Source organism: Pan paniscus, chromosome 13, assembly GCF_029289425.2.
Source record: "Pan paniscus chromosome 13, NHGRI_mPanPan1-v2.0_pri, whole genome shotgun sequence".
Classification (NCBI taxonomy): Eukaryota; Metazoa; Chordata; class Mammalia; order Primates; family Hominidae; genus Pan; species Pan paniscus.
In genome coordinates, this window is record NC_073262.2 from 144,313,406 (window position 1) to 144,340,241 (window position 26,836).

At 50.1% G+C, this 26,836-nt stretch overlaps 1 protein-coding gene across 2 annotated transcripts in view; it reads right to left on the bottom strand.

Annotated features, from left to right (window-relative positions):
- The window catches only part of THAP4 (THAP domain containing 4), a 55,069-nt gene that overhangs the window by 23,138 nt on the left and 5,095 nt on the right, over positions 1-26,836 (bottom strand). The window contains exons 1-2 of one of the 2 annotated variants that reach the window (XM_008965605.3): positions 11,677-11,806; positions 557-716 (exon numbers count right to left, since the gene is read on the bottom strand). In XM_008965605.3, the coding sequence (XP_008963853.1) occupies positions 557-716; positions 11,677-11,680 (164 nt within the window). In that variant the 5' untranslated portion in view covers positions 11,681-11,806. Of the gene's footprint in view, positions 1-556; positions 717-11,676; positions 11,807-26,836 lie in introns of those variants that run through there. The other variant, XM_034955582.4, reaches the window with a different exon arrangement.

Sequence of the window (26,836 nt, forward strand, 5' to 3'; positions counted from 1 at the left end):
CAGGCTGGAGTGCAGTGTTATGATCACGGCTCACTGTAGCCCTGGCCCTCCCTGGGTTCAAGCAATCCTCCCACCTCAGTTTCTCGAGTAGCTGGGACTACAGGCATGTGTCACCACACCTGGCTAAATACTGTTCAGTAGAGACAAGGTCTCACTATGTTGCCCAGGCTGGTCTTCAATTCCTAAGCTCAAGCAATCCTCCTGACTCAGCCTCCAAAGTGCTGGGATTACAGGTATGAGCTACCGCACTGGCCAGGGTGATTAATTTTGATACATAAATTAAGTACATGCATTTGTTTTTATGTTTGGATTAACAAGCCTGTAATTTGGTGGTCAGCTTAATATCTCCAAAAATAGAACAGAACCAGAAACTATCATTCTTACCACTCTGTGTCTCAGTTGCACATTCAGGCAAGAGGACACCTTTCTGAAATAGACGGACAAGTTCCTTTTACACCTTCCTGCTTGGCCTTTGTCTTTGATCAGTCTGGAATTATTTTCAGAGACCTAGGCAGCCCATGAGTCACGCAGGGTGGGGTGGAGGGAGACAACTTACGAGAAGTTCAGCATGGGCTGGCCCACATGGGAGATGTGAACCTCCTCCAGGTACTGGAAGGGCTGCAGTGTGGGGTAGGTCCCGGCTCCAGGTGGGTCCGACAGCCAGGTGCCCAGCATCCAGGACAGTGGCTCCACCACTGGGTTCATCTTGGGGGGCTCTGAGGACAAAAGAATGAGACTATCAGTGGCCTCCCTCCAACCATGCCTTGCTGAGCTTTAAGCAGAATGCACGTTCCATATCGACGCTTGCTTCTGGTGGCCACAGCTAATCCTGGGGGACCTGTCAAGAGGGGGAGAAAATGGTCAAGCAACTGTAAATATCATAGTGAGAGATTCAGCTTCAGAAGCCTCTGCAGTTCCTGCAGAGAAAAGAGATCCAAGAGGGGCCAGGCAGGGCGCAAGCAAAGAGGCCTACACTGCTATCTCCCTAAAAGCAGGCAATTTCTCCACCTGTGGGGTACAGGTGGTGGGAAGGGATACTGAGGGACCTCAAGGGGCTTTTGCTTTCTTGTACGGTTAAGAATATGAGAACCACATACTAACAGCTTCCTTGTGACCCCAAATAGCTCAGGGGTCCTACATGTCCTACGGCAAGGCTGAAAGCAGCTCACATGGGAGGCACGGTGCCCTGGCGTGAAGAGTGTGTGAAGGAGACAAAGAGCATGAGGGAGAAAATGAAAAGGGGATGCAGGGTCTCGGAGCAGGCAGAGTGTGAGGAGCCCAGGGGCAGGCGGGGTTTAAAAGGGAAGTAAGACCCCGCTTCCCTGAGGAGGGGCTGGGGCTTCACAGCAGCCTGTGTAGTGGCCAGGAGACCCCTTTAGAAGGTCTCCTGTGGGGTTCAGTCTCTCATCCCACTAAGTGTGAAGGATGACACCACAGGCCTGGAACTCAGAGGTGGGGGTGCAGTGACAGGACAGCAGGGAGGGGCCGCTGGGTTGGCTGTTCTGCTGGGCGAACTCAAAGGGACCCCTGCTTCCTGCCTCGCTCAGCAAGGACTGGGTGCTCCCGAGCGGCTTTTCAGGATTCACTCACATGACCCTCACCCTGGCTGGATGCACGGGCCCTCCTCTTACTCATTTTCTAAGGGAGACCTGTGCGGGGACCACAGGAAAGCCCCACTGCATGCTACCCATCAAGGGCGCTGGAAGAGAAGGACTGATCCCCAGAGGCAATCCCAAAGACCTGCTTTCCAGGCCTGCTTAACCCTCAAGTCTCAGTGCTTCAATTGACAGAACGGACACTGACACCCAGGAGCAGCAGCAGGGACAGAAGCAGCTCTGTGGCCGCACAAGCCTCATCTACGGAGCCCAAAGATGCCCAAGCACAGAGACCAGCCTGCACATCAGGACTGACCCCCGGCGTCTCCTCCAGGCCCGCGCAAGCAGAAGACGGACTGACGGGGACAGGATCAGGACTGACCCCCAGTGTCTCCTCCAGGCCCGCGCAAGCAGAAGACAGACTGACGGGGACAGGATCGGACTGACCCCCAGTGTCTCCTCCAGGCCTTTGCAAGCAGAAGACGGACTGATGGGGACAGGATTGGACTGACCCTCAGTGTCTCCTCCAGGCCCGCGCAAGCAGAAGACGGCTGACGGGGACAGGATCAGGACTGACCCCCGGCGTTTCCTCCAGGCCCGCAAAAGCAGAAGACAGACTGATGGGGACGGGATCAGGACTGACCCCCAGTGTCTCCTCCAGGCCCGCGCAAGCAGAAGACGGACTGACGGGGACAGGAGTTCTTGGAACCATCGCAGCTTCTGAAATTACACAACCTTTGGATTATAAATTCCAGGAAGTCTGGGAAAAGAAGATCTGGGGAAAGGAAAGCAAAGGCTCCGGGGGTGGAGGAGACCACGTCCAAGAACAGCTTGGAACTAAGTAGGGCCGCACATGTGGCCTGGCCCAGTGGCCGAGCCCTGGGGCCCAGAGTGAGAACCGAGGGTGGAGAGCAGGTAATGAGCACTCTGCCTGCTGGCTGCACAGGGCAAACGTAGGTGCCCTGAAGCAGGAGAGTGGGAGAGTCCGCTCCTTTTCCAGACTGGCCTGTGGTCTTTCAGTATTTCCTTTTTTGTTTTTCTTAAATGATGATTTAAAAATTTTTTATATCAGTATTTCCTCCTCAGACTCCCGGTGAAAAGTGGGAAGGTGAGGATGGGAATATTTGGACTTCAATAAAACTTTCCTAATTAGACAATAAGAGAATTTTTAAATCAAGATTTTCGTTGCAATCTTTCACGGAGATAAGGAATAGAAGCTTCTGAATCCAATGTGTGGCCTCTGGAACGAGGCTTGTGATCTATCATAGCTGATCAATTCTTTCATCATTCAACGTGCTGGACACTCTTCCAGGGAGAAGCTGACGGAACAGTCATACATCCCTACGGAGCATACATCCTAGCGAGGGCAGACAATACACAAGAAATGAGTGAATGATGCAGAACTGAATGTACATTAGGAGATGAGGCAGAAAGGGAGACAGGGCTGTTGGGGCACTGTGAAAACCTACCCAAAAGGGACAAGGACACCCTCCCTGAGAAGTGTGCACAGACCAGGCAGGGGATCAGGGTCCCTGCAGCTACCCTGGAGAAGAGCAGACCAGGTGGAAGTGCCAGAGACGGAGGTCCTGGGTGCGCAGGCCTGGTCTTGCTGGAGAGGAACAGGAGGCCAGTGTGGCCGGGGGAAGGAGATCCTCACCCCTCGGAAGGGCCGTGACCTTGACTCTGAGCAGACAGAAGCCCTCGAGAAGGCTGAGTGGGAGGGACGAGGTCTCTGACTGCAACCACAGGAAGCCAGGGAGGGCAATGGCAAAAACCCTTGTGGCAGAGGAGGGTGGCCTGGGCCAGGTGGCCGTGGTGGAGGCAGTGGAAAGGACCTAGCTTCTGGATCTATCTTGAAGGCAGAGCCACCCGGATGTGCTGATGGTTTGGATGTGAAACATGTAAGAAGAGATGGTAACGGAGGTTTCTGGCCTGAGCAACTGAGAAGACAGGTTACCATTAATGGAGAAAAGGAAGAATGAGAAGAACCTTGGGAGGTGTGAAACAGCAAAACCCAGTCACCTGGGATAGCCCAAGTCCTAAGATGGGCTAAACAAACACCATAATTTCTCAGACAGCCAGCTATAGCTTTGGAGACCTTTCAGTTTGGTAGACTTTATCCAGCTCAGCACTGAAAAGAAAGAGGCTTTGGGCCGGGCGCAATGGCTCACTGAACCTGTAATCCCAGCACTTTGGGATGCCGAGACGGGCAGATCACCTCAGGTCAGGAGTTTGAGACCAGCGTGGCCAACATGGTGAAACCCTGTCTCTATTAAAAATACAAAAATTAGCCGGGCGTGGTGGCGCACGCCTGTAATCCCAGCTACTCGGGAGGCTGAGGTACAAGAATTGCTTGAACCCGGGAGGCGGAGGTTGCAGTGAGCCGAGGTCGTGTCTCCAGCCTGGGCGACAGAGACGTTTTCTCAAAAACAAAAAAAAAAAAAGAAAGAGGCTTTGCAAACCTCAGGTTTTTGGGCCGGCTCTCTGGCCTGTGCGGAGCACACCCCACAGCGACTGCCACGGGGCTCTGGCTCTCCTGGGACCGGGTGGACCCACCTCCACTGGTGAGCGCAGCCTGCATGGGAGCTGAACCCTGTGGGAAGCGGCACCCCGGGCGCTGGGGAGCAGCGATCCAGAGTCCAGGTTCTGAGCTGCTGCACCGGGGCCGCGATCTCCACCCCTAACGCCCGAGTCCCCGGCACGAATCTCCACCCCTCACGCCCGAGTCCCCGGCACGGCCACCACCGGCCCCTGGGTCCCGAGGGCCCCGAGGAAGAGGCCAAGGGGCCTGGCGGCGCCCCCCAGGGTCCCAGTGGAACAGGGGCACCAGGGCCGCGGCGCCGGGCATGGCCTTCACACTCCCCACGGGGCAGGACAGCCCCGGGCTGGGGTGAGGGGCACGCGCCGCAAGTCCTGCCTCTGCTCCCGGGCGGCCCCCTCCAGCCTCCGCCGGCCCCGCCCCGGAAGCGCAGCCCCGCCTCAGGCGCCGCATCTCCGCCCTCTCCTGCGCCTGCGGGACCGGGAGGGCCGCGCTCGCCCCCTAGCGCCAGGGTCACGCCACCGCGCCCTGTTTGGGGAGCGGCAGAGGAGTCAGGGCGGAGGCTGGGCAGAGGCTGGGCAGAGGCTGGGCGGCGCTGGGCGGTGGGGCGCGCTCACTGGCTGCCACCTCACCTAGCAGGCGTCACAGGGCTCACTCAAGACCTCCAGCAAGAGCAGAGGCGGGAGCCTCGCCAGCCCCTCCACAGACCACAGCGACCGCGCCCCTCGGCCCGGAGGCCCCGCCCTCCCCACGCCTGCTTCCCCAGCCACGGGGTCTTCTCCCGGCCCCTCATCTACTTGGCAGACGCCTCTCACCGGCAGCCTCTGCCTCCCCCTGGTCTTTCCCTCCCACCACCCACCGTGGAGTCCTCTCCGGGAGGCCCTGTCCTCCATCCAGCGCTCCTTAAATGGGGAAGAAAGACGGACAGAGCCAGGGACAGCGAGAGACGGGACGGGGACAGAGACACAGAGACTGAGAGACAGGGCCAGAGAGACACGGGGATGGGGCCAGAGATGGGGCCAGAGACAGAGACACAGAAAGGGATCTTACTCTTTCTTCCCTTAAAACCAGTTTCTGGGGGTCTCCGAGGGGGACCCTCAGGTAAGTAACAATATTATCACCTTCCCTCCCAAGAATTAAAAAAAAATAAAAATAACGAAAAAACCTTTTCCCTGAACTTGATTTTGAGGGAAAATAGGTCACAGATACAACCCACAGCCACCAAAACACACATACGGATGCTGTGAGAAGTGGTGGGTCAGTGCCTTGCTGGAGGACAGGAGGGGCCTCTGGGAGCTGCGGGGGTGGCCCCTGAGAAGCCTCAGGGTCTGGCCTGGCTCAGAGGCCTGGGGCGGAGTGGGGAGCCCTGGACTTGGGAAGCCTGGAGGCTCTTCTGGCCCCCGCTCTGCCACAGGGAGCTCCTGCAAACAGCAGGCCCAGGGCACCCCACGCGTCCGCCCAGGACACCCCAGGTGTTCGCCCAGGTGCTGAAGGGCCAGGCTGGCCTCCATGCAGGGTTACCGACCACCCGCCACAGAGAAGTAATGCGCCACTCCGAAAGAAAGGGGTGCTGCCGGCTGGGCGCAGTGGCTCACGCCTATAATCCCAGCACTTTGGGAGGCCAAGGCGGGTGGATCATCTGAGGTCAGGAGTTCGAGACCAGCCTGGCCAACATGGTGAAATCCCATCTCTACTAAAAATATAAAAAACTAGCCGGGCGTGGTGGCGGGTGCCTGTAGTCCCAGCTACTAGGGAGGCTGAGGCAGGAGAATCACTTGAACCCCAGAGGCATAGGTTGCAGTAAGCCGAGATTGTGCCACCGCACTCCAGCCTGGGTGACAGGGTGAGACTCTGTCTCCAAAAAAAAAAAATTAAGAAAGAAAGGCGTGCTGCTCCTGAAGACCTTCTGCTTCTCCAGCAATGGACTAATGGACTCTAAGACACTGCCTGAGTTCAGAGATGGACAAAAGGTGACAAGACACCAAGTGTGAACAAGAGCAGTAAAACATACAAACTGCAAAATGTGGATGGGGCAAAGGTGAAACTAAGAGAAAGGGTCTTGCTCAGTCACCCAGGCTGGAGTGCAGTGGCATGAATACGGTTCACTGCGGCCTTGACCACTGGGGCTCAAGCGATTCTCCCGCCTCAGCCTCCCGAGTAGTTGAATGAAGCTGCTCCATGAAGAAAGACCACTAACTAAACATGTAAGAACTCAGGAGAGAAACGGCAAGGAAAGAGGAGAAGGTGAAACGTGACCTGGCAGAAGTCGAGAAAGTAAAAGAAAAAAAATCAAGCCACCACCCAAATGAAGTGGAGATTGGAAGCAGCACAGGGAGAAACAAACACCGGGAAACACAGCGGAATACAGAGGACAGAAATGACTTAAAAAAAAGACAAAAGATAGAGAAATGGAAACAAAGTTACAAGGACGGGAACGCCTGGCACACTGCTGATGGGGACGTGAACTGGCACAGCCTAGTGAAGACCATCTGGCATGTGCCTGAGAGGTTAAGCGTGGAGCAGTGGCCCAGGACTGCCACTCCTGGAGACATGCATACCCAGCAGAAATGACACACCTGTCCCCACAGGACGCTGCCCATGAATGTTTACAGCAGCACCATTCCCAACAGCCCCAAAGTGGAAACAACACAGATGTCCGTCAACCAATGAGTAAACAAACTGCAGTATATCCAGACAATGGAATGTTATTTGGCCATAAAAATGAAGCACTAATATAAGCTGCAATTCAAATGACCCTTGACAACACGCCATATGAAAGCAATCAGGCTCAAAAGAGCACATATCCTGCAATTCCATTTCTGTGAAAGGTGCAGAACACACACATCTACAGAGACAGAACGTGGGTCAGTGTTTCTCCATAGCTGCGTTCTGTGGCAGAAGATGCTAGAGTCACACGTAGAAGGCGCATGAGGAGGGAAGGTGAGTGGCAAGGATGCTACGGCTGGCCACAGCGATCCTTCCAGATTGCAGGCGCATGAGCTGGCTCACTGACACGTGCAGTGAGTGCAAGCTACAAACTAGATTCCGAAAACTCAGTCCAAAAAGTCTTCAAATAATTCAATAATCTTATAGTATGGGTGGTTGCCTGTTGAAATAATTTTTAGATAATATCGAGTTAAATAAAATATATTATTAAAATCGATTTCACTTGTTTCTTTTTACCTTTTTAATGTAGCTATTAGAAAATATTAAACTACATAAGAGACTCACTCTCTAGACCTTTTCGACAGTGCAGGAATGGAGTTTTCAACCCTCAGCACGCAAGGAGCTTTGTTTCTATGTCTTTTCCCTGAGGACATTACCAGCAGCTGGATGTCATCAGGAGACAACAGGGAAATGATGCGGAAAGAAACCTCCGTAAACACTGAATGTACTAAGCCAAAAAAAAAAAAAAAAGCGGTTATAGAAACAATAAAAAAAAACTGGTTATAGGTGGTAGATGCCTGGTCGTACAGGCATGACACTCAACTCACAGGACCCTTGAAGGGACAGAACTCCCCACTGGTCTTGTCCCTGAGAGCTGACACCACAGAGGCTTACAAATGAAGAAGCAGTGGAAGATTTCATTTTGAAAACTGGGCCGGTCACAGTGGCTCACATCTGTAATCCCAGCCCTTTGGGAGGCCGAGGAGGGTGGATCGCCTGAGCTCAGGAGTTTGAGACCAGCCCAGGCAACATAGCAAAACACTGTCTCTACCAGAACTACAAAAAATTGGCTGGGCGTGGTGGCACGTGCCTGTCGTCCCAGCTACTCCAGAGGCTGAGGTGGGAGGATCGCTTGGGCCTGGGAGGCAGAGATCCCAATGAGCCGAGAGCACATCACTACGCTCCAACCTGGGTGACAGAGCGAGACCCTGTCTCAGAAACAAAACAAAAACAAAACAAAAAAAAGTAAAACACAACAAGCATAATATAAAATAAGATGACAGAACCAAGACTAAAAATGCTTGAACTTACATATGAAAAAGGTTTTCAGGGCCGGGCATGATGGCTCATACCTATAATCCCAAAACTTTGAGAGACCGAGGTGGGTGGATTGCTTGAGTCCAGAAATTCGAGACCAGCCTGGGCAACATAGTGAAACCCCATCTCTACCAGAAATACAAAAAAATTAGCCAGGCATGGTGGTGCGTGTCTGTAGCCCCCGCTACTCGGGAGGGTAGGTGGGGAGAATCACTTGCGCCCAGGAGGTTGAGGCTGCAGTGAGCCAAGATCGCGCCACTGCACTCCAGTCTGGGCAACTGGAGAGACACCCTGCCTTGAGAAAAAAAAAAAAGGCTTTTCAGATTGGACCACAAGGCAAGACCCTCACCTCTTTTGCTGTAAATGAGAGATGCACCTAAAATAAAGCAATTCAGAGAGAGAGTCCAGAAAGCTGGGCAATAAGCAATAAGGAAGCAGGCTTCCCAATCTTAGCATCACGTAAAATGCATGGAACTAGACAAAGAATGGCTCTCCCGAATGAAGGGCAGAATGCACAATGAAGACGTAACCGTGAGGGATACTCATGCACCAAGCACAGCAACATCTATAAAGCAGAAATTACTGATGACACACGAAGATGTCGAGAGAAAGAAACCAAATGAAATTGCAATTCACCTCTAAGTCTGAATGAATACAAATAAAACAAAATTCCCAAATAATATAATTAATAAGGTAGTTCTGACTGATACATATTGAACTCTGTAGCTTAAAACTAGGGAATACCGCCGGGCGCAGTGGCTCATGCCTGTAATCCCAGCACTTTGGGAGGCTGAAGTGGGTGGATCACCTGAGGTCAGGAGTTCGAGACCAGCCTGACCAACATGATGAAACCCCGTCTCTACTAAAAACACACAAAAAATTAGCCGGGTGTGGTGGCGCATGCCTGTAATCCCAGCTACTCGGGAGGCTGAGGCAGGAGAATCGCTTGAAACTGGGAGGCGGAGGTTGCGGTGAGCCGAGATTGCACCATTGCACTCCAGCCTGGGTGACAAGAGCGAAACTCCGTCTCAAAACAAAAACAAAAACAAAAACAAAAACAAAAAAAACAACTAAGGAATGCCTTCTTCAAGTTCCTCTGGAACAGTCATGCAAACTGGCCTTCTAAAGGGTCAAAGAAAGCCTGTAAGTTCTAGAAAGCAGAAAGAAGTCTACTGTCTGATCACAATGCAGTGAGACTAGAAATGAAAATCAATCAGGTGTCCCTTGAAAACACTGCGCGAAAAGAAAGAAGCCAGACAAAAACGTATATATTCTATGATTCCAATTAGATGAAATTCCAGACCAGGCAGAAAGGATGGAGGGTGGGGAATCTGAACGGTGACGGGGAGGGGCTTGGAGGGGAGTGCAAAGGAGAACCCGGACCGCTGGACGTGGGTGTGGCTGCACAAGCGCCTGCACCTGCCAAAACTCACCACGGGAACACCTAGGAGCTTGTGTTTCACTTATGCGAATTACACCTCAATAAAAATGTTATGAAGAAAAACCTCCCCAAACAAATTGATATTTCAAAAAGCAGAAAACGTAAAAAAACTAAAAGCATTTTATCTCAAGAGTGTTTACTATGTCACTGCAGCACAGGGTTCTGGGCGGCCTCAGAGCAGGGGATGTGGTGGGGAGTGAGGTCGGCCTCACAGCTCAGGGCCTTGGCTCCTGGCCCCAGGGTCTGCTGCCATCCAAGCTGCAGCACCTACTGCAGATCCAATATTTCGAGAAAAGCCAGAAGCTGATTTTAGGCTAAAATATCCCCATTTCTAAACATCTGTTCAAATTAAAACAAATGACACCACTGTGGTGTGAGTCGCATACCTTGGGGCAGATGCAGAGGGCCAGAGAGGGCTGGAGCCACACACAGCGCCCTGCCCGGTGCCTCTCACCTCCCACCTCTCTTCTTCACTCCTCTCTTCTCCCAGGTGGGAGTGAGGACGCCACTGGCGGCACCCAGCACATCCCCGTGCCCCAAGCCCACGGTTCCCGACCCATCAGGAGAGCTCTTCGCCGCCCTCAGCCGTGTTTCTGAGTAGGTTTCGCGTTCCTCAGGATGCTGGGGAGCTGGTTCTAGACACAGGCCCAGCCCGGCTGGCCTGGAAGCAAGGAGGGCGCCCATGGGGACACACTCTGCCCCAGTCCTGCAGCTGGAGCAGCCCAGAGCCCCTGCCACAAGACGCCTGGGAGAACTCGGTCAGGGGGCTGGCAAGGACAGGTGAGCACAGCTGGCTCCTCGGAAGAACTGGGCTTATCTGAAGTCTGGTCAAGTTGAACTGGACCATCTATTCCCCCAAGTGGGCCTGGATGGGCCAGCACCTTTTACGTAGGAGGGACGTGGCCCGGGCTTTCTGCCTCAACGACTAGCCCAAGGGAGACGGAAATGAGAGTGAGATGAGAGGGATGGGTGGGCTGGAGATGGCCAGCAGCTGGCATTGCTGGCAGCTTGGAAGGCGACCCGTGACATCAGTGAGAAGGGCGGGTGCAGGCGCACGAGAGCTGAGGGCGAGCCCTGGCATCAGGACCAGAGAGGCCCACCACAGAGCGGGTAAGCAGTGGCACCTGAGCAGGGGGATGGTGTCCTGGTAAGAACAGGTAGGGAGAGGCTGCCTCAAAAATTCTGGCTAAAAGTGAGCTTTTGAGTGGACTTTGCTATGTGCATGCCAGGTCAGGGAAGCAAGTCCCGCGGGCCCTGGAGAGAAGCTACCCTGCAGGCGGCTGCTGCTTCGGGGGCACAGGGCCCACACCACACTTGGGGACAGGACAGGACGCAGCACTTATGTGGCAATTTCTTTTTAAAAAACTAGAGAATTCTAAGATAGCTCTGAAATTCAAAAGAAATGCTTTTGAGCAGAAAAAATAACATCAGACTGGAAAGGAAGGAGCATGCGGCTAAGCAACTAGATGGAGGCTTACGGCTGTGAGCAACTAATGGCTGTGAGAAATACTTCTCTTCCTGTCGCCCTCCCGGCTTGCTGTTATTTGCTCTGAATCTTAATGGAGTTTAATTTGGACAGGGACAACAGGTCAGGCAGTAAACAAGCAGCGGCGGCGCCTCCTTCTGGCTACGCTGCACCTCACCAGGTTAACCTGCTCCTGGGGCCGCTCCCCCTGCACCCTCTACCACTTCAGGCCGCGCGGAACGTGGCAGCAGCCTAGCCACTGTCCCTCCTTGTTGTCACTGAAGCATGGGTGGGGGTGAGGACGACCAGTAAGAGAATTTTAGAATCCAAACATCAGGTTACTTGAGCCTAGATATATGTTAAGATCCATCAAACTGTGACCTCAATATCTGTGTATTTTACTCTCTGTAAATTATACTTCATTAGAAAAAAATAAATTTAAACATGAAACAAAAAATACTATAAAGGACCTAGTCTATTTGTCACTTTCCACCTCTTTAAATAAACCAGACAGGCTTTTCTAGGCATTTCTTTTCTGATTTCATTTTTCTTTTATTAAAATCTCAACCAAAACACAAAAACAAAAATTTAAATTTCCTGCAAGAAATTTAAATTTTCATGTTTTGGCCCAAGACACTGAAAGCAGGCTTACCCATCCCTAAGTTTTCTAAACTCCGGACACTCGTCAAGGTTCCTCAAGGTTGTTTTCTGCCAATTGACGGGAAATGTTTGCACCTGGCTCTTAATGGCTCTGCAGGAAGTGAATGCTAACTTTAAATGGTGCATTCTGGGAATTGTAGTTCCACTATGAAAGATCACGTCTCAAAAGAAAGTAAAAGACAATGACAGCCCAGATCACAGAATTTCAGAGCTGGAAGGAGCTTTGGAGGTTAGGTGAATTTTATGAAAGAGGGACTGGCCAGAGGTCTGGGCGGAGTGACGAGTGCGGCTTCTACCCTCAGCCTCCTCCACCAGCTACAGCAGAGGAAGGCAACTCCACAGAGCCAGGCACATCCTAAATGCTTTCTCTCTCCAGAGCAGTCCCTCTGGCCACCCCTGGCATGTCCTTTTCTGTCTCCTAGAGGGTGGCTGGAGACTCATCTTCACCTGGACATGGAGGCTCAGAGACTGTCCTGTCTCCTGGCAAGCGGCCCGGGAACCCAGGACAGGAAGTGAGCAAATGCACCCACTGGGACCTGGGGACGGCTCCTTCCTGGAGCTCCCACCCTCACATCTCTTTGTGTTAGTGACACGGTGTTTCCTGCCAAGGCACACACAGAAAGGGACACTTACTGCTTAGTACAACAGGGTGCATGGAAGCTGAGGGTGCGCGGCCCGCACCAGCTGTCCCAAGGTGGGGAGGAGCTGTCCAGGAACACCGTGATATGTTTGGGTCCACTGACAAGGCATACCAGCAGGGAACTGTTGTTTTAAAGTGACATCAAGGCCCTCAACTTATCAACCATGAAACGGAAGGAGTTGCATGCCCAGGGGAAAAACAGAAATCATGATGGAGAGAAAATACAGCAAGTATTTCTATAAAATATAAAAAGGCCATAAAGTGGATACAAATAATTTGCAAATGTTATGTTTGATTTCCTCGTTAATCCGAGTCTCAATTGAAGAACTATTAGAATCTACAAGTGAATTTGATAAGATGGCCAATTACTAAAATTGGTAGCTTTCCCACACGCTAGCAATAACCGAAAAATAATGGGTGGGGAGTAAGCTTCCGGTTTCCACTCTCGCATGTAAAGAGCTTAGGAGTCATATACCACAGCCTTAAAACAACAGCAAAAAACACTGAAAGAAGTGAAAATCAACAACTTTTCTTGGATCCATAAGGAAGTAAGGTCACAGATGTTTCTCCTGCCACAGAGAACAGCAGTGAGATCAGCTCACGTGGAGCAGAATCTACAGTCTACAGGGGAAGGAACTGGTGGGAACTTGATTTGAACAAAATGCTGGAGGCTGAACATGGCAGGTGTGAGAATCTCCTGGGGTCCTACATTTTCATAGGTTTCACCTCCAGGAACCCCATCAGGTTCTCCCCACGAAAAGCCAAGAAACAAAAAAACACCTCATGTCTCTGGGATGAGGAGGGGGAGGTGACCACCTTGAAATGAGCCCAGAGCGTTCTCCAGGCAAAGGCCAGGCCTGCTCTGTAGCGAAGCTGACTTCACCAGGACCTCATCTCAGCTGGGAAGGGCATTTCACTGCTCCAGCCCCACCAGTCTTCCGTCTCACCCAAGCGGGGAGGAGAAAGGGAAAGACACGTGTGAAGGTCACGGCTCAGGGACACGGGCCACCGAAGGGCTTAAATCGAGTCACAGGCTGGAGCCTGCTTCCCCTCCCAGCCCTGCAGGCTCCAGCATAACATCCTGGGTGGGAGTGGAAAGGGCCCAGGCGCAGGCTGTGGAAGGCATGCTCGGAGAAACTCCACGACAACAGGGAGACAAAACAAGGACACTCGAGGAATTTTACAGCCACTGCAGGATTAAACACAGCCCGAGTGCCAGCCAGGTTAAGGGGATGGATGCCCTCCAAACAAGGCACACTTACTTCACCTTTCAGTCAAGCAGCACTTACTGATGGGGGATGCGTTGACAAACACGTCATGAGGCAAGTTCATCATTGTACAAACGTCACAGAGTGCACTTACCGTGTACCACGCACCTAGGCTGTATGGCACAGCCTGTGCTCCCAGGCTACACACCCCAGTGTGTTACTGAATACTGCAGGCAGTTGTAACACAGTGCCAAGTGTGTGTGTACCTAAAACACATCTAAACATAGAAAACCTACAGTAAAAATATGGCATAAGAGACAAAAAATGGTTCACCTGCATAAGGCACTTACCAGCACTGGAGTGTGCAGCATGGGCAGTTGCTCTGGGTGAGTCGGTGAGTAAGTTGGTGAGTGAGGGGTGAGGGGTGAGTGAGTCGGTGAGTGAGGGGTGAGTGAGTTGGTGAGTGAGGGGTGAGTGAGGGGTGAGTGAGTTGGTGAGTGAGGGGTGAGTGAGTCAGTGAGTGAGGGGTGAGTGAGTCAGTGAGTGAGGGGTGAGTGAGTTGGTGAGTGAGGGGTGAGTGAGGGGTGAGTGAGGGGTGAGTGAGGGGTGAGTGAGTCGTGAGTGAGGGGTGAGGGGTGAGTGAGGGGTGAGGGGTGAGTGAGGGGTGAGGGGTGAGTGAGTCGGTGAGTGAGGGGTGAGGGGTGAGTGAGTCAGTGAGTGAGGGGTGAGTGAGTTGGTGAGTGAGTCGTGAGTGAGGGGTGAGGGGTGAGTGAGTCGGTGAGTGAGGGGTGAGTGAGTCGGTGAGTGAGGGATGAGTGAGGGGTGAGGGGTGAGTGAGTCGGTGAGTGAGGGGTGAGTGAGTCAGTGAGTGAGGGATGAGTGAGGGGTGAGTGAGTTGGTGAGTGAGGAGTGAGTGAGGGATGAGTGAGGGGTGAGTGAGTCAGTGACTGAGGGGTGAGTGAGTCGGTGAGTGAGGGGTGAGGGGTGAGTGAGTCGGTGAGTGAGGGATGAGTGAGGGGTGAGGGGTGAGTGAGTCGGTGAGTGAGGGGTGAGTGAGTCGGTGAGTGAGGGGTGAGTGAGTCGGTGAGTGAGGGGTGAGGGGTGAGTGAGTCAGTGAGTGAGGGATGAGTGAGGGGTGAGTGAGTTGGTGAGTGAGGAGTGAGTGAGGGGTGAGTGAGTCGGTGAGTGAGGGGTGAGGGGTGAGTGAGTCAGTGAGTGAGGGATGAGTGAGGAGTGAGGGGTGAGTGAGTTGGTGAGTGAGGGGTGAGTGAGTCGGTGAGCGAGGGGTGAGTGAGTCAGTGAGTGAGGGGTAAGTGAGGGGTGAGTGAGTTGGTGAGTGAGGGGTGAGTGAGGGGTGAGTGAGTCGGTGAGTGAGGAGTGAGTGAGGGGTGAGTGAGGGGTGAGGAGTGAGTGAGGGGTGAGTGAGGGGTGAGGGGTGACTGAGTCGGTGAGTGAGGGGTGAGTGAGGGGTGAGGGGTGAGTGAGTCGGTGAGTGAGGGGTGAGTGAGTCGTGAGTGAGGGGTGAGTGAGTCGGTGACTGAGGGGTGAGTGAGTCATTGAGGAGTGAGTGAGTCGGTGAGTGAGGGGTGAGTGAGTCAGTGAGGAGTGAGTGAGTCGGTGAGTGAGGGGTGAGGGGTGAGTGAGTCAGTGAGTGAGGGGTGAGGGGTGAGTGAGTCAGTGAGTGAGGGATGAGTGAGGGGTGAGTTGGTGAGTGAGGAGTGAGTGAGGGGTGAGGGGTGAGTGAGTCGGTGACTGAGGGGTGAGTGAGTCAGTGAGGAGTGAGTGAGTCGGTGAGTGAGGGGTGAGGGGTGAGTGAGTCAGTGAGTGAGGGATGAGTGAGGGGTGAGTGAGTCAGTGAGTGAGGGGTGAGTGAGTCGGTGACTGAGGGGTGAGTGAGTCGGTGACTGAGGCAGTGACTGAGGCGGTGAGTGAATGCAAAGGCCTGGGAGATGACTGTACACTATGGTAGACTTTCTCAATACTGCACAGAGGCTACACTAAATCGATTTAAAAAAATTGTACTACGATGTTACAATGGCTACAATGTCACTAGGTGACAGGACTCTTTCAGCTCCATTATAATCTTACGGGACTACCATGGTGTATGTGGTCTGTCATTGACCAAAACATCATCATGTAGCACACGGCTGGATCTGATATTTCATGTCTACTTCGCAACCAAAAATTACGAGACATGCTAAAAGGCAAAAAAAAAAAATCTGAAGAGAGAGAGTGAGCATCAGAACCAGACTCAGGTATGGCAGAGATTTTAGAATTACCACACGGAGAAATTAAAATTACTGGTTAGTTTGGGCACAGTGGCTCACCTCTGTAATCCCAGCACTTTGGGAGGCCAAGGTGGGTGGATCACTTGAGGTCAGGAGTTCGAGACCAGCCTGGCCAGCATGGTGAAACACCGTCTCTACTAAAAATACAAAAATTAGCTGGGCGTGGTGGTGGGTGCCTGTAATCCCAGCTACTCAGGAGGCTGAGGTAGGAGAATTGCTTGAGCCCAGGAAGCAGAGGTTGCAGTGAGCCGAGACTGTGCCACTGCACTCCAGCCTGGGCAACAGAGCAAGACTCCATCTCAAAATAATAGTAATAATAATAAAATCAGTACAATTAATATGCTAAGGGCTCTAACGGAAAAAGTGGGTGATAGGCAAGAAAACATGGGCAATGTAAGAGGAGTGATGGACAAAAGAACAAAAAGGAAATTGCTGCAAACCAAAAATGCTATCTGAAATGAAGAATCTCTAAGGGCTCATCAACAGGATGGATATGGCTGAAGAAAGAATCACTGAGTTGAAGATATGTCAATAGAAACTTCCCAAACTGAAATGCAAAGAGAAAAAAACGGAAAAAAAAAATCAGAATATTGGAGAATTGTGGGGCAAAAGTGTTACATGAGCATAATGGGAATGCCAGAAAGAGATGAAAGGAGCAGAAGTATTTGAATTAACCATAGTTCAGAGTTTTCCAAAATTATCGATGACACCAAACCACAGATCCAGGAAGCTCGGAAAACATCAAGCAAGATAAATACCAAAGAATCTACACATAGGCATGTCATACTCAAACTGCAGAAAACCAAAGACTAAGAGAATCAAAAGGAAAAAAAATCCTTACATGTAGAGCAGAAAGAATAAGAATTACAGCAGACTTGTCAGAAACCACGCAAGCAAAAAAAAAAAACCCAAACCAAACCAAAAACGTGCAACTCTACATCCAGTGAAACTATTCTTCGGGTGCAAAGGAGAAGTAAAGAACTTACTTTTTTCCCATTTTTTTCTAAATCTCTGAAAAAGAAACTTAATATAAAGACTTATTTAGGCAGGCGCGGTGGCTCACGCCTGTAATCCCAACACTTTGGGAGGCCAAGGTGGGTGGATCGCCTGAGGTCAGGAGTTCGAGACCAGTCTGGCCAACGTGGTGAATCCCTGTCTCTACTAAAAATACGACACTGGGGCTGGTGGCGGGCGCCTGTGATCCCAGCTACTTGGGAGGCTGAGGCAGGAGAATTGCTTGAGCCTGGGAGGCAGAGGTTGCAATGAGCTGAGATGATCACGCCACTGCACCCCAGCCTGGCGACAGAGCAAGGCTCTGTCTCAAACAAAACAAAACAAAAAACAAACAAAAAAATTTCTTTAAATAAAAACAGAGAATTCACTGGCAGTACCTCTTCCCTTTGAGAAATATTAAAAGTTCTTCAGGGAGACGGAATATGATATACGTCAGAAACTAAAATGTATGTAAAAAAAGGGAGAGCATCAGAGAGAATTAAGTGAAGGTAAAATAAAATATTTTCTTATTCTTAATTGACCTAACAGAAAACAAAAAAAAAAGTTTTCTTTTTTTGAGATAGGGTCTTGTTCTGTTTCCCAGGCTGGAGTGCAGTGGCATAATTACCGCTCACTGCAGCTTCAACCTCCGGGGCTCAAGCGATCCTCCTACCTCAGCCTCCTGTGAAGCTGGGACTACAGGTGTGCATCACCATGCCTAGCTAATTTTCTTATTTTTTTTTTTTTGTAGAGATGGGGTCTCATTATGTTGCCCAGGCTGGTCTCAAACTCCTGGGCTCAAGCAATCCTCACACCTCAGCCTCTCAAAGCTGAGATTACAGGTGTGAGCCACCTCACCTGGCCCTGAATATATGTTGACTATAAGAAACCCACTTTGAGGCCGGGCACGGTGGCTCACGGCTGTAATCCCAGCACTTTCGGAGGCCGAGGCGGGCGGATCACAATGTCAGGAGATCGAGACCACCCTGGCCAACATGGTGAAACCCCATCTCTACTAAAAATACAAAAATTATCTGGGTGTGGTAGTGCATGCCTGTAATCCCAGCTACTCAGGAGGCTAAGGCCTCCTGAATCACTTGAACCAGGGAGTCGGAGGCTGCAGTGAGCCAACGTTGCACCACAGCACTCCAGCCTGGTGACACAGTGAGACTCTGTCAAAAAAAATAATAATAATAAAAATAAAACAACAACAAAAAAACCCCACTTTGAATATAAAAACATAGATTAAAAGTAAAGGGATAGGCCAGCATGGTGGCTCATGCCTGTAATCCCAGCACTTTGGGAGGCTGAGCCAGGCAGATAGCTTGAGCTCAGGAGTTCCAGACCAGCTTGGGCAACATGGCAAAACCCTGTCTCTACAAAACATACAAAAATTAGCAGGGCATGGTGGCACGCATCTGTAGTCCCACCTACTTAGGAGGCTAAGTAGGAGGATCGCCTCAGCTCAGGAGGCGGAGGTTGCAGTGAGCCGAAATCGTACCAGTGCCCTTCAGCCTGGGTGTCAGAGCAAGACCCTGTCTCAAGAAAGAAAAAAGGAAAAAAAAAGAGAGAAGGTACAAATTATTGATATCATTTAAAAAAAAAGAAGGGAGGGGGTCAATCACTGTTAATCCCATGGCCATTAAAAGCTTAATAGAGCAGTATCATAAACACTTCCATGCCCACAAATTTAATCATATAGATGAGATGGACCAATTCTCTGAAAGACACCTCCACCAAAACTCACACAAGAAGAAATAGATAATCTGAACAGGCCTATATTGAATATATGGAAAAAAACAATCTCTTTCTCTATACGCACACTCAGGACACTTCTGTGGCCACATGCAGGTCTTTTCCCACACTGACCAATTCTCTGATACCATTTGGGTGTCCTGCACATCAATTCAGTTCTGACACGAACTGGAGTTCGTGCACATCCCACAGGTTAAGGGCTCAGTCCCACAAGACTGCCCCCATCTGAGGACGATGGCAAGTAGTGGGTCCCAGGTTACTCACAGCCTCTGCCCCACCTGGCTACAAATCCAGGCTTCCCACAGCCCCTTCCCTGGGTTTGATAATCTGCTAGAAGGCTCTCAGAACTCAGAAAAAGAGTTTATTTACTAATACCAATTTATTACGAAGGATATTTTAAAAGACACAAATAGCCAGGCGTGGTGGCTCACGCCTGTAATCCCAGCACTGTGGGAGGCCGAGGCGGGCAGATCACGAGGTCAGGAGATCGAGACCATCCTGGCTAACAAGGTGAAACACGGTCTCTACTAAAAATACAAAAAATTAGCTGGGTGTGGTGGCGCGTGCCTGTACTCCCAGCTACTCAGGAGGCTGAGGCAGGAGAATCGCTTGAACCCAGGAGGCGGAGGTTGCAATGAGCCGAGATCGCGCCACTGTACTCCAGCCTGGCAACACAGTGAGACTCTTTCTCAAAAAAAAAAAAAAAAAAAGATACAAATAAACAGTCAGAGGAAGAGCTCAGGGAGAGGTCTGGAAGGGTCTCGGGCAAGGGGCGTCTGTCCCTGTGGAGTTGGGGGTGCACCACCACCTCATCCAGCACACAGATGTGTTCACCAACCTGGAAGCTCTCCAAATTCTGTAGTTCTGAAGTTTTCATGGAGACTTAATTACACAGGCATGATCAATTATTAACTCTACCCCATTCCTCTTCCTGCAGGATGGAGGGGTGGGGCTCAAAGCCCCTAGCTTCTGTTTATGTCTTGGTCTTTCTGGTGAGCAGCCCTCATCTGGGAGCCCCCCAAGAATCACTTTATTAGAACATTCCAAGGGATTAGGAGCTCTGTATGACGAACAGAGCAAAGACCGACTATGAGAACGGAAGGTGGTCGGAGCGCCATTTTGCTCAGGAGACGACAAGGGTTTTAGGAGCTCTGTGCCATATTCTGGGGCAGAGACTAAATATATTTTTTTATTATGTCACAGCATCTATTAAAGAAATGGAATAATAGCTTTCCAAAACAGAAAGCACCAAGCCCTGCTAGCTTCATTGGTGGATTTTACCAAGCATTCAAGGAAGAAATGAAACCAGAAAACAGTAGCAGAGGAAATGCTTCCTAACTCATTCTGTGTGTCCAGCAGGGCCCTAATACCAAAACACGCACACTACAAGAAAACTACAGGCCGGGTGTGGTGGCTCACACCTGTAGTTCCAACACTTTCAGAGGCCAAGCTGGGAGAATCACTTGGACCCAGGAGTTCGAGACCAGCCTGGGCAACAGGCTGGGACCCTGTCTGTACAAAAATATTAAAAAACTAGCCAGTGTGACGGCACGTGTCCATAGTCCCAGCTACTCGAAAGGCTGTGGCAGGAGGGTCACCTGAGCCGAGGAGGTTGAGGCAGCAGTGAGCCGAGGTCACACCTCTGTACTGTGCACTCCAGCCTGGGTGACAGAGTGAGACACTGTCTTAAAAAAAAAAAAAAAAAAAAAAAGGAAAAAGGAAAAAGAGTCCAGGTGTGTGGATCACGCCTGTAATCCCAGCATTTTGGGAGGCCGAGGCAGGCAGATCACGAGTTCAGGAGATCGAGACCATCCATGGCTAACACAGTGAAATCCCGTCTCTTCTAAAAAATACAAAAAATTAGCCGGGCGTCATGGCGGGCGCCTGTGGTCCCAGCTACTAGGGAGGCTGAGGCAGGAGAATTGCTTGAACCCGGGAGGTGGTTTTTGCAGTGAGCTGAGATCGTGCCACTGCACTCCAGCCTGGGCAACAGAGCAAGACTCCGTCTCAAAAAAAAAAAAAAAAAAAAGAAAGAAAAAAGAAAACTACAGACAAATATCTCTCATGAACACAGATGCAAAAATCTCTAAGAAAACATTTGCGATTGAATAAAAAAATGTATAAAAAGAATTATTTGCCATGACCCAGTGAGATCTATTCCAGGTATGCAAGGCTGGCTCTGTGCTCTAAAATTGATTAACGTAACCCGTCACACCAACAGGCAAACCATCTGACCGTAAATCACAGGATCACATTAATAGGTGCAAAAAAATCATCTGACACATTCCAACATCCCATTCATGATAACAGCTCTCAGCAACAGGAATAAATGGGAATTCTGTCAACTTGATAAAGGACATATAAAAAAACTACAGCTTGGTGGCTCACGCCTGTAATCCCAGCACTTTGGGAGGCTGAGACGGGCGGATCATGAGGTCAGGAGATCGAGACCAGCCTGGCCAACATGGTGAAATCCCATCTCTACTAAAAATACAAAAATTAGCTGGACATGGTGGCACATGCCTGTAATCCCAGCTACTTGGGAGGCTGAGGCAGGAGAATTGCTTTAACCAGGGAGTCGGAGGTTGCAGTGAGCCTAGATATCGCCATTGCACTCTAGCCTGGGCAACAAGAGCGAAACTACGTCTCAAAACAAAAACAAAAACAAAACAAAACAAAAACCAAAAAACAACAACAAAGTACTACAGCTCACATCATAAGGAGGAAAAAAAACACTGTTATTCTTTCTACTATTTCTTAACAGTTTTTGTTTTTTTTTTTTAGACGGAGTCTCGCTCTGTCACCCAAGATGGAGTGCAGTGGCGTGATCTCGACTCACTGCAACCTCCACCTCCCGGGTTCAAGTGATCCTCCTGCCTCAGCCTCCTGAGAAGCTGGGATTACAGGCACGTGTCACCATGCCCAGCTAATTTTTGTATTTTTAGTAGAGACAGGGCTTCACCCTGTTGGCCAGGCTGGTCTCAAACTCTTGACCTTAAGTGATCTGCCTGCCTCGGCCTCCCAAAGTGTTGGGATTACAGGCATGAGTCACTGAGCCCAGCTAATCTGGATTTTTGAACAACTTTATATTGTGAAAAATCTTGAACATTACAAATTAAACAGATTAGTATAATAAATCCACACACATGTCCCTAGTTTCACCATTTATCACTCTTCTGACATTCCTGTTTTGTCTGCACTTCTCCAAACTCTTCAGCTTCCATTTATTATTTATTAACAGATTGTTTTTAGGACAGAAAAATCCAGCAGGTAGTACAGAGAATTCCTTCACCCTCTCACCCCCTGCCCTGTTCCCCTATGATTAACATCTTGCATTAGTGTGGGTATGTATGTCTCAAGTTACGAACCAATACTGATTCATTGCTACAAATAGGGTCCATAGTTTACATTAAGGTTCACTTGTTTTGTACTTGGATTTTGAAAATCCAGATTTCAAGAATTATATGTAGATAATGAATCCATAAAGGAATAAAAAGAAAACAGATTTTGAAGCAAGTGTTAAATTGCTGAACTTAGGAAACAGGTGAATAATATTTAACAGGCGTTGGTATCCTTACTATATCAAGAACGTTTATAACTCAGTGGGCAAGCAAGACCGCGAACATGTGGTTCATAGACGTGCTAACAATGTACCCTCAAGGAATCGCTGCTGGCGGAGAAGAACACCACGTCCACAGAACGCCACCGGGCACTGCCTCTGGAGGGTGGCTTCAACCCACCTCTGAAGCCCACTGGCCCGCATCCTTCAGTTTGGGGAACCTGCCCAAAAGCAGACACTGGCTAACGAGCTGAATAGACAAGTGTGTAGCACTTTCCACATAAATCCCTAAAGAATGACCCAAAGAGTCTGTCACTGAAGAACAAATCCACACGGACAGCGAGAACCACAGAGTGCAGACCCCAGGGCCTGCGACGCCGGCGTGACAGACTGCAACCCCAGGGAGAGGATGTCCTCTCCCCACCACACCCTAGCTCCTGCCACCCCTGTGCCCACACCGCATGCCCAGCCGTGGCCTGGCCTCACCTTTGGAGGGGCACAAGGCATGCAGGGTGGTGCCTGCACCTGTCCCTTGCTCTCCGGAGCCCGGCCCTTCACAGCCCTCCCCACTGACACACTCTCTTTGGAGCCACACTCCCTCTGGCTCCTGTCTACTTGCCTCACTCCACTTCACGGCCAAACCTGGCCCTGACCCCTCATCACTGGCCCCTTCTCCGCCCGGCTCCACCGGCCTCTCCAGTGAGATTCCAGTAACCAGCGACCCTGGGAGCACATCCAACCCCCTTCTCTCCACTATCCTGGGGCACATCCAGCCCCCTTCTCTCCATTCTGGTCAGAGTAGCACCCAGCACAGCAAGGCACCCTTCCTTCCTGAACAACCCCTCAGCCTTGCCCTGGACCCGCCTCGGCTGCCCCTCTCTCAGCGAGGCCTGCTCCTGGGCCAGGCACTGAAGCCCTGCCTAGAACCACACTCGACCCCCCAAGGCTTCAAACACCTCTGCCCTCCACCCCCACACTCACATGCCCAAATCCCAGAGGCCAGCTGCTGGCCTCAGACTGCCTGTTCAAACTCTGGCCTCAGCACCCAAGAGCATCTCAAACTCCGTTCCTCACCCCCATCTCCTGCTCCTCCCCAAAAGCCTCTCCCACTCAGCATCCTCCAGGTGCTCAAGCCTAATCCCTGTAGCTGGTCTGCTGCTCTTTTGCCTCTCAACCCCCTGAACCCAGCCAGTCCTCCAGCATTGCTACCACCGCCACTTCCTCCCTAAAGTCTGAGCCATCGCCATCTACCCTGGGACTGCCACAACAGTCAGCAGCGCCCCCCTCAAAACTGTACTGGAATAGGATTTTTTTTTTTTTAAAGTCATGGCTGGGTGCGGTGGCTTACCTGGCCAACATGGCAAAACCCCATCTCTACAAAAAGAAAACAAAAACAAAAAACAAAAAAAAGCACAAAAAATTAGCCGAGCATGATGGCACATGCCTGTAGTCCCAGCTACTCAGGAGGCTCAGGTGAGAGGATCGCTGGAGCCCAGGGGGTCGTGGCCGCAGTAAGCCGAGATCATGCCACTGCACTCCAGTCTGAGATTGTCTCAAAAAAAAAAAAAAAAAAAGTCATTAAATACTGCCAAAAAGGAGGGGAAACTTGGATACAGTAAACAATGGTAAATAAAGTAACCAGTAAAATGTATACTTCAATCTAATAATCATGGTTGCTTGATGGGAGAATAAGAAGCACCGGAACTAAGATGACATACAGCCTCCACCTAGGGAAGGTGGCACACAGGACCGATCAGCTCTCAACAGTTACACAAAGAGGGGCTCACGTGTTTGTTTTTAAAACTGAAAGATGGGCTGGGCACAGTGGCTCACAATTATAAACCCAGAGCTTTGGGAGGCTGAGACGGGAAGATCGCTTGAAGCCAAGGGTTCAAGACCAGCCCAGGCAACATAGTAAGACCCTATTGCTACAAAAAATTTTAAAAATTAGCCGGATGTGGTGGTATGTGCCTGTAGTCCCAGCTACTCGAGAGGCTGAGGTGGGAGGATCGCTTGAGCCCAGGAGGTCAAGGCTGCAGTGAGCCGTGATAGGACCACCACACTCCAGCCTGGGTGACAGAGCAAAGCCCCATCTCTTAAAAAAAAAAAAAGAAAAGAAAAAATTGAAACACATCCACTAGAAGAATAATAAGAAAACGGTGAGGAAGCCTAACAAATTAAAAAGGTAGGCCTGAATTCCCACTTATCAGTAATCACAATTGTAAATGACTAAATTACTCTACAAAAAGACTTTTGGATTGAGTTAAAAATATAACTATAAAATAAGATGAAAAGGTTGAAAATAAGGAAATGAAGAAATAAGACGTTAAACAGGACAAAAAGGAGTTTCTTGTGTTGGTAACAGGAAAACTTATGCATCAAACAGCATGGTCTTGGGGCAGAAAGCAAAACTTGGACATACAAGCAGAAACGGGCACCTCCAGAACCACAGGGGAGGTCTACCTCACCTTTCTTGGAAATCAGCAGACCGAGGGCCTGACAAGAAGCTAGGGAACGCTCTGGTCCGCTGACTAACACAAGTAAGCAAGTGCCCAGCTTCAGGCGGGAACAATGTAACCAAGGAGTGGTGAGGACACATTTTTCTAGCACCACACTGCAACAGTCACAAAAAGGGACTGTGTTAGCCACAGTGAAGTCTCAAAGGATTCCAAAAAGCAGAACTCCTTCAGTCCTTACCATTAGACCTTAATGCAATCAAATTTTAAAGTAACTACAAAAAAATTAGCTCCCCTCGCCCAATCTGTGTGCACTTAAAAATCTGTCAACACCCTTTTAAATAACCACAGGGTTAAAGGGGGCATCAAGGCTGGAATTACAAACGACTCAGAAATGAACAGCAACAAAAGCAGAGAGAGGCAGATCCATGGCGCGCAGCCCAAGGAACAGGAGAGCCACAGCCTCCATTGCAGGGTTAAGGAACACGCCAGGAACCAGAACTACAAGAAAAAACCCAACAAAGCAAAAAGATGTAAGGATTAACCAGCATAAACAACAACTCAGAGACACGAAGGGCTGGCTGTTTGCAAAAACCTGTAATGGAGACAAACTTCAGGAAGTTTAACCAACAGGAACAGAGAGAAGCTGTCAAAAGCAGCATTAGCTCTGATAACTACAAACAGCTTTAAAATTCCAAGAGAAGCTGGGAGGCCGAGGCGGATGGATCACCTGAGGTCAGGAGTTCGAGACCAGCCTGACCAACATGGAGAAACCACTGTCTCTACTAAAAATACAAAATTAGCTGGGTGTGGTGGCGCATGCCTGTGATCCCAGCTACTCGGGAGGCTGAGGCAAGAGAATCGCTTGAACCCGGGAGGTGGAGGTTGCGGTGAGCCAAGATTGCACCATTGCACTCCAGCCTGGGCAACAAGAGCAAAACTCCGTCTCAAAAAAAAAAAAATTCCGAGAGAAGGCCTGGTGTGGTGGCTCACAACTGTAGCCAACATGGTGAAACATCATCTCTACTAAAAATATAAGAATTAGCCGGGTGTGGTGATAGGGGCCTGTAATCCTAGCTCCTTGGGAGGCTGAGGTAGGAGAATGGCTTGAACCCAGGAGGCAGAGGTTGGAGAACTGCTTGAACCCGGGAGGCAGAGGTTGCAGTTAGCTGAGATCTCACCACTGCACTCCAGCCTTGGCAACAGAGTGAGATGCCGTCTCAAAAAATAAAATAAAATTCCAAGAGAAAAACAGTATACAATTTCAACCCGAGAATCCGAAAATCTAGATTTGATCTGAAAATCTAGGTCAGCAGTACTCAGTGGCACCGTTCCTCCCCAGGACACATCTGGAAAACATGTCGGATGGGCTTTGTTTTCGGTTGTGCTAATAGCTGTTACCCTGAGGATCCAGGAGGTCCTGAAAATCTTGTCCCACTATCATATACTTATTGACAAGCATTGATCCAGATGAAATCAACAATGTGGTAGGAATATGGTTTTCCTATGTACACGACAGGCAAAGGAAACCATCCGCCTATGTAAACATCTAGAAACCAATTTTAAGAAGTACTTAACAGTAAAATACGGGAAAAAACAGAAATAGAGCTAATATACATACAAAGATTACACAGGAAATTTTGTTTTTTGAGACAGGGTCTCACTGTCACCTAGGCTGGAGTACAGTGGTGCGATCACAGCTCACTACAGCCTCGACCTCCCAGGCTCAAGCTATCCTTCTGCCTCAGTCTCCCAAGTAGTTGGGACCACAGGCGTGCACCATGGTACTCGGCTAATTTTTAAATTATTTATAGAGATGGGGTCTCCCTATGTTGCCCAGGCTGGTTTGAACTTCTGGACTCAAGTAACCTTCCCTCTTCGGCCTCCCGAAGTGCTGAGATTACAGGCAAGAGCTACTGTGCCTGGCTTACACACCAAATTTTTAATAACAACAAGGAATAGAACTTGGGAGGTGGATGAGAAACAATAATTTTTTTACCACTTCTTAGTCTATTTCTGCAGTTTTAATTTTTGCAACAGAGAATGTATTGTATTTCTTTTTCTTCCTCTTTTGAGACAGAGTTGTGCTCTTTGTCACGCAGGCTGACAAAGAGTAGTGCAGTGGTGCCATCTCAGCTCACTGCAACCTCCGCCTCCCAGGTTCAAGCTATTCTCCTGCCTCAGCCTCCTGAGTAGCTGGCATTACAGGAGTGTGCCACCATGCCCGGCTGAGAATGTGTTTCAATAGATGTG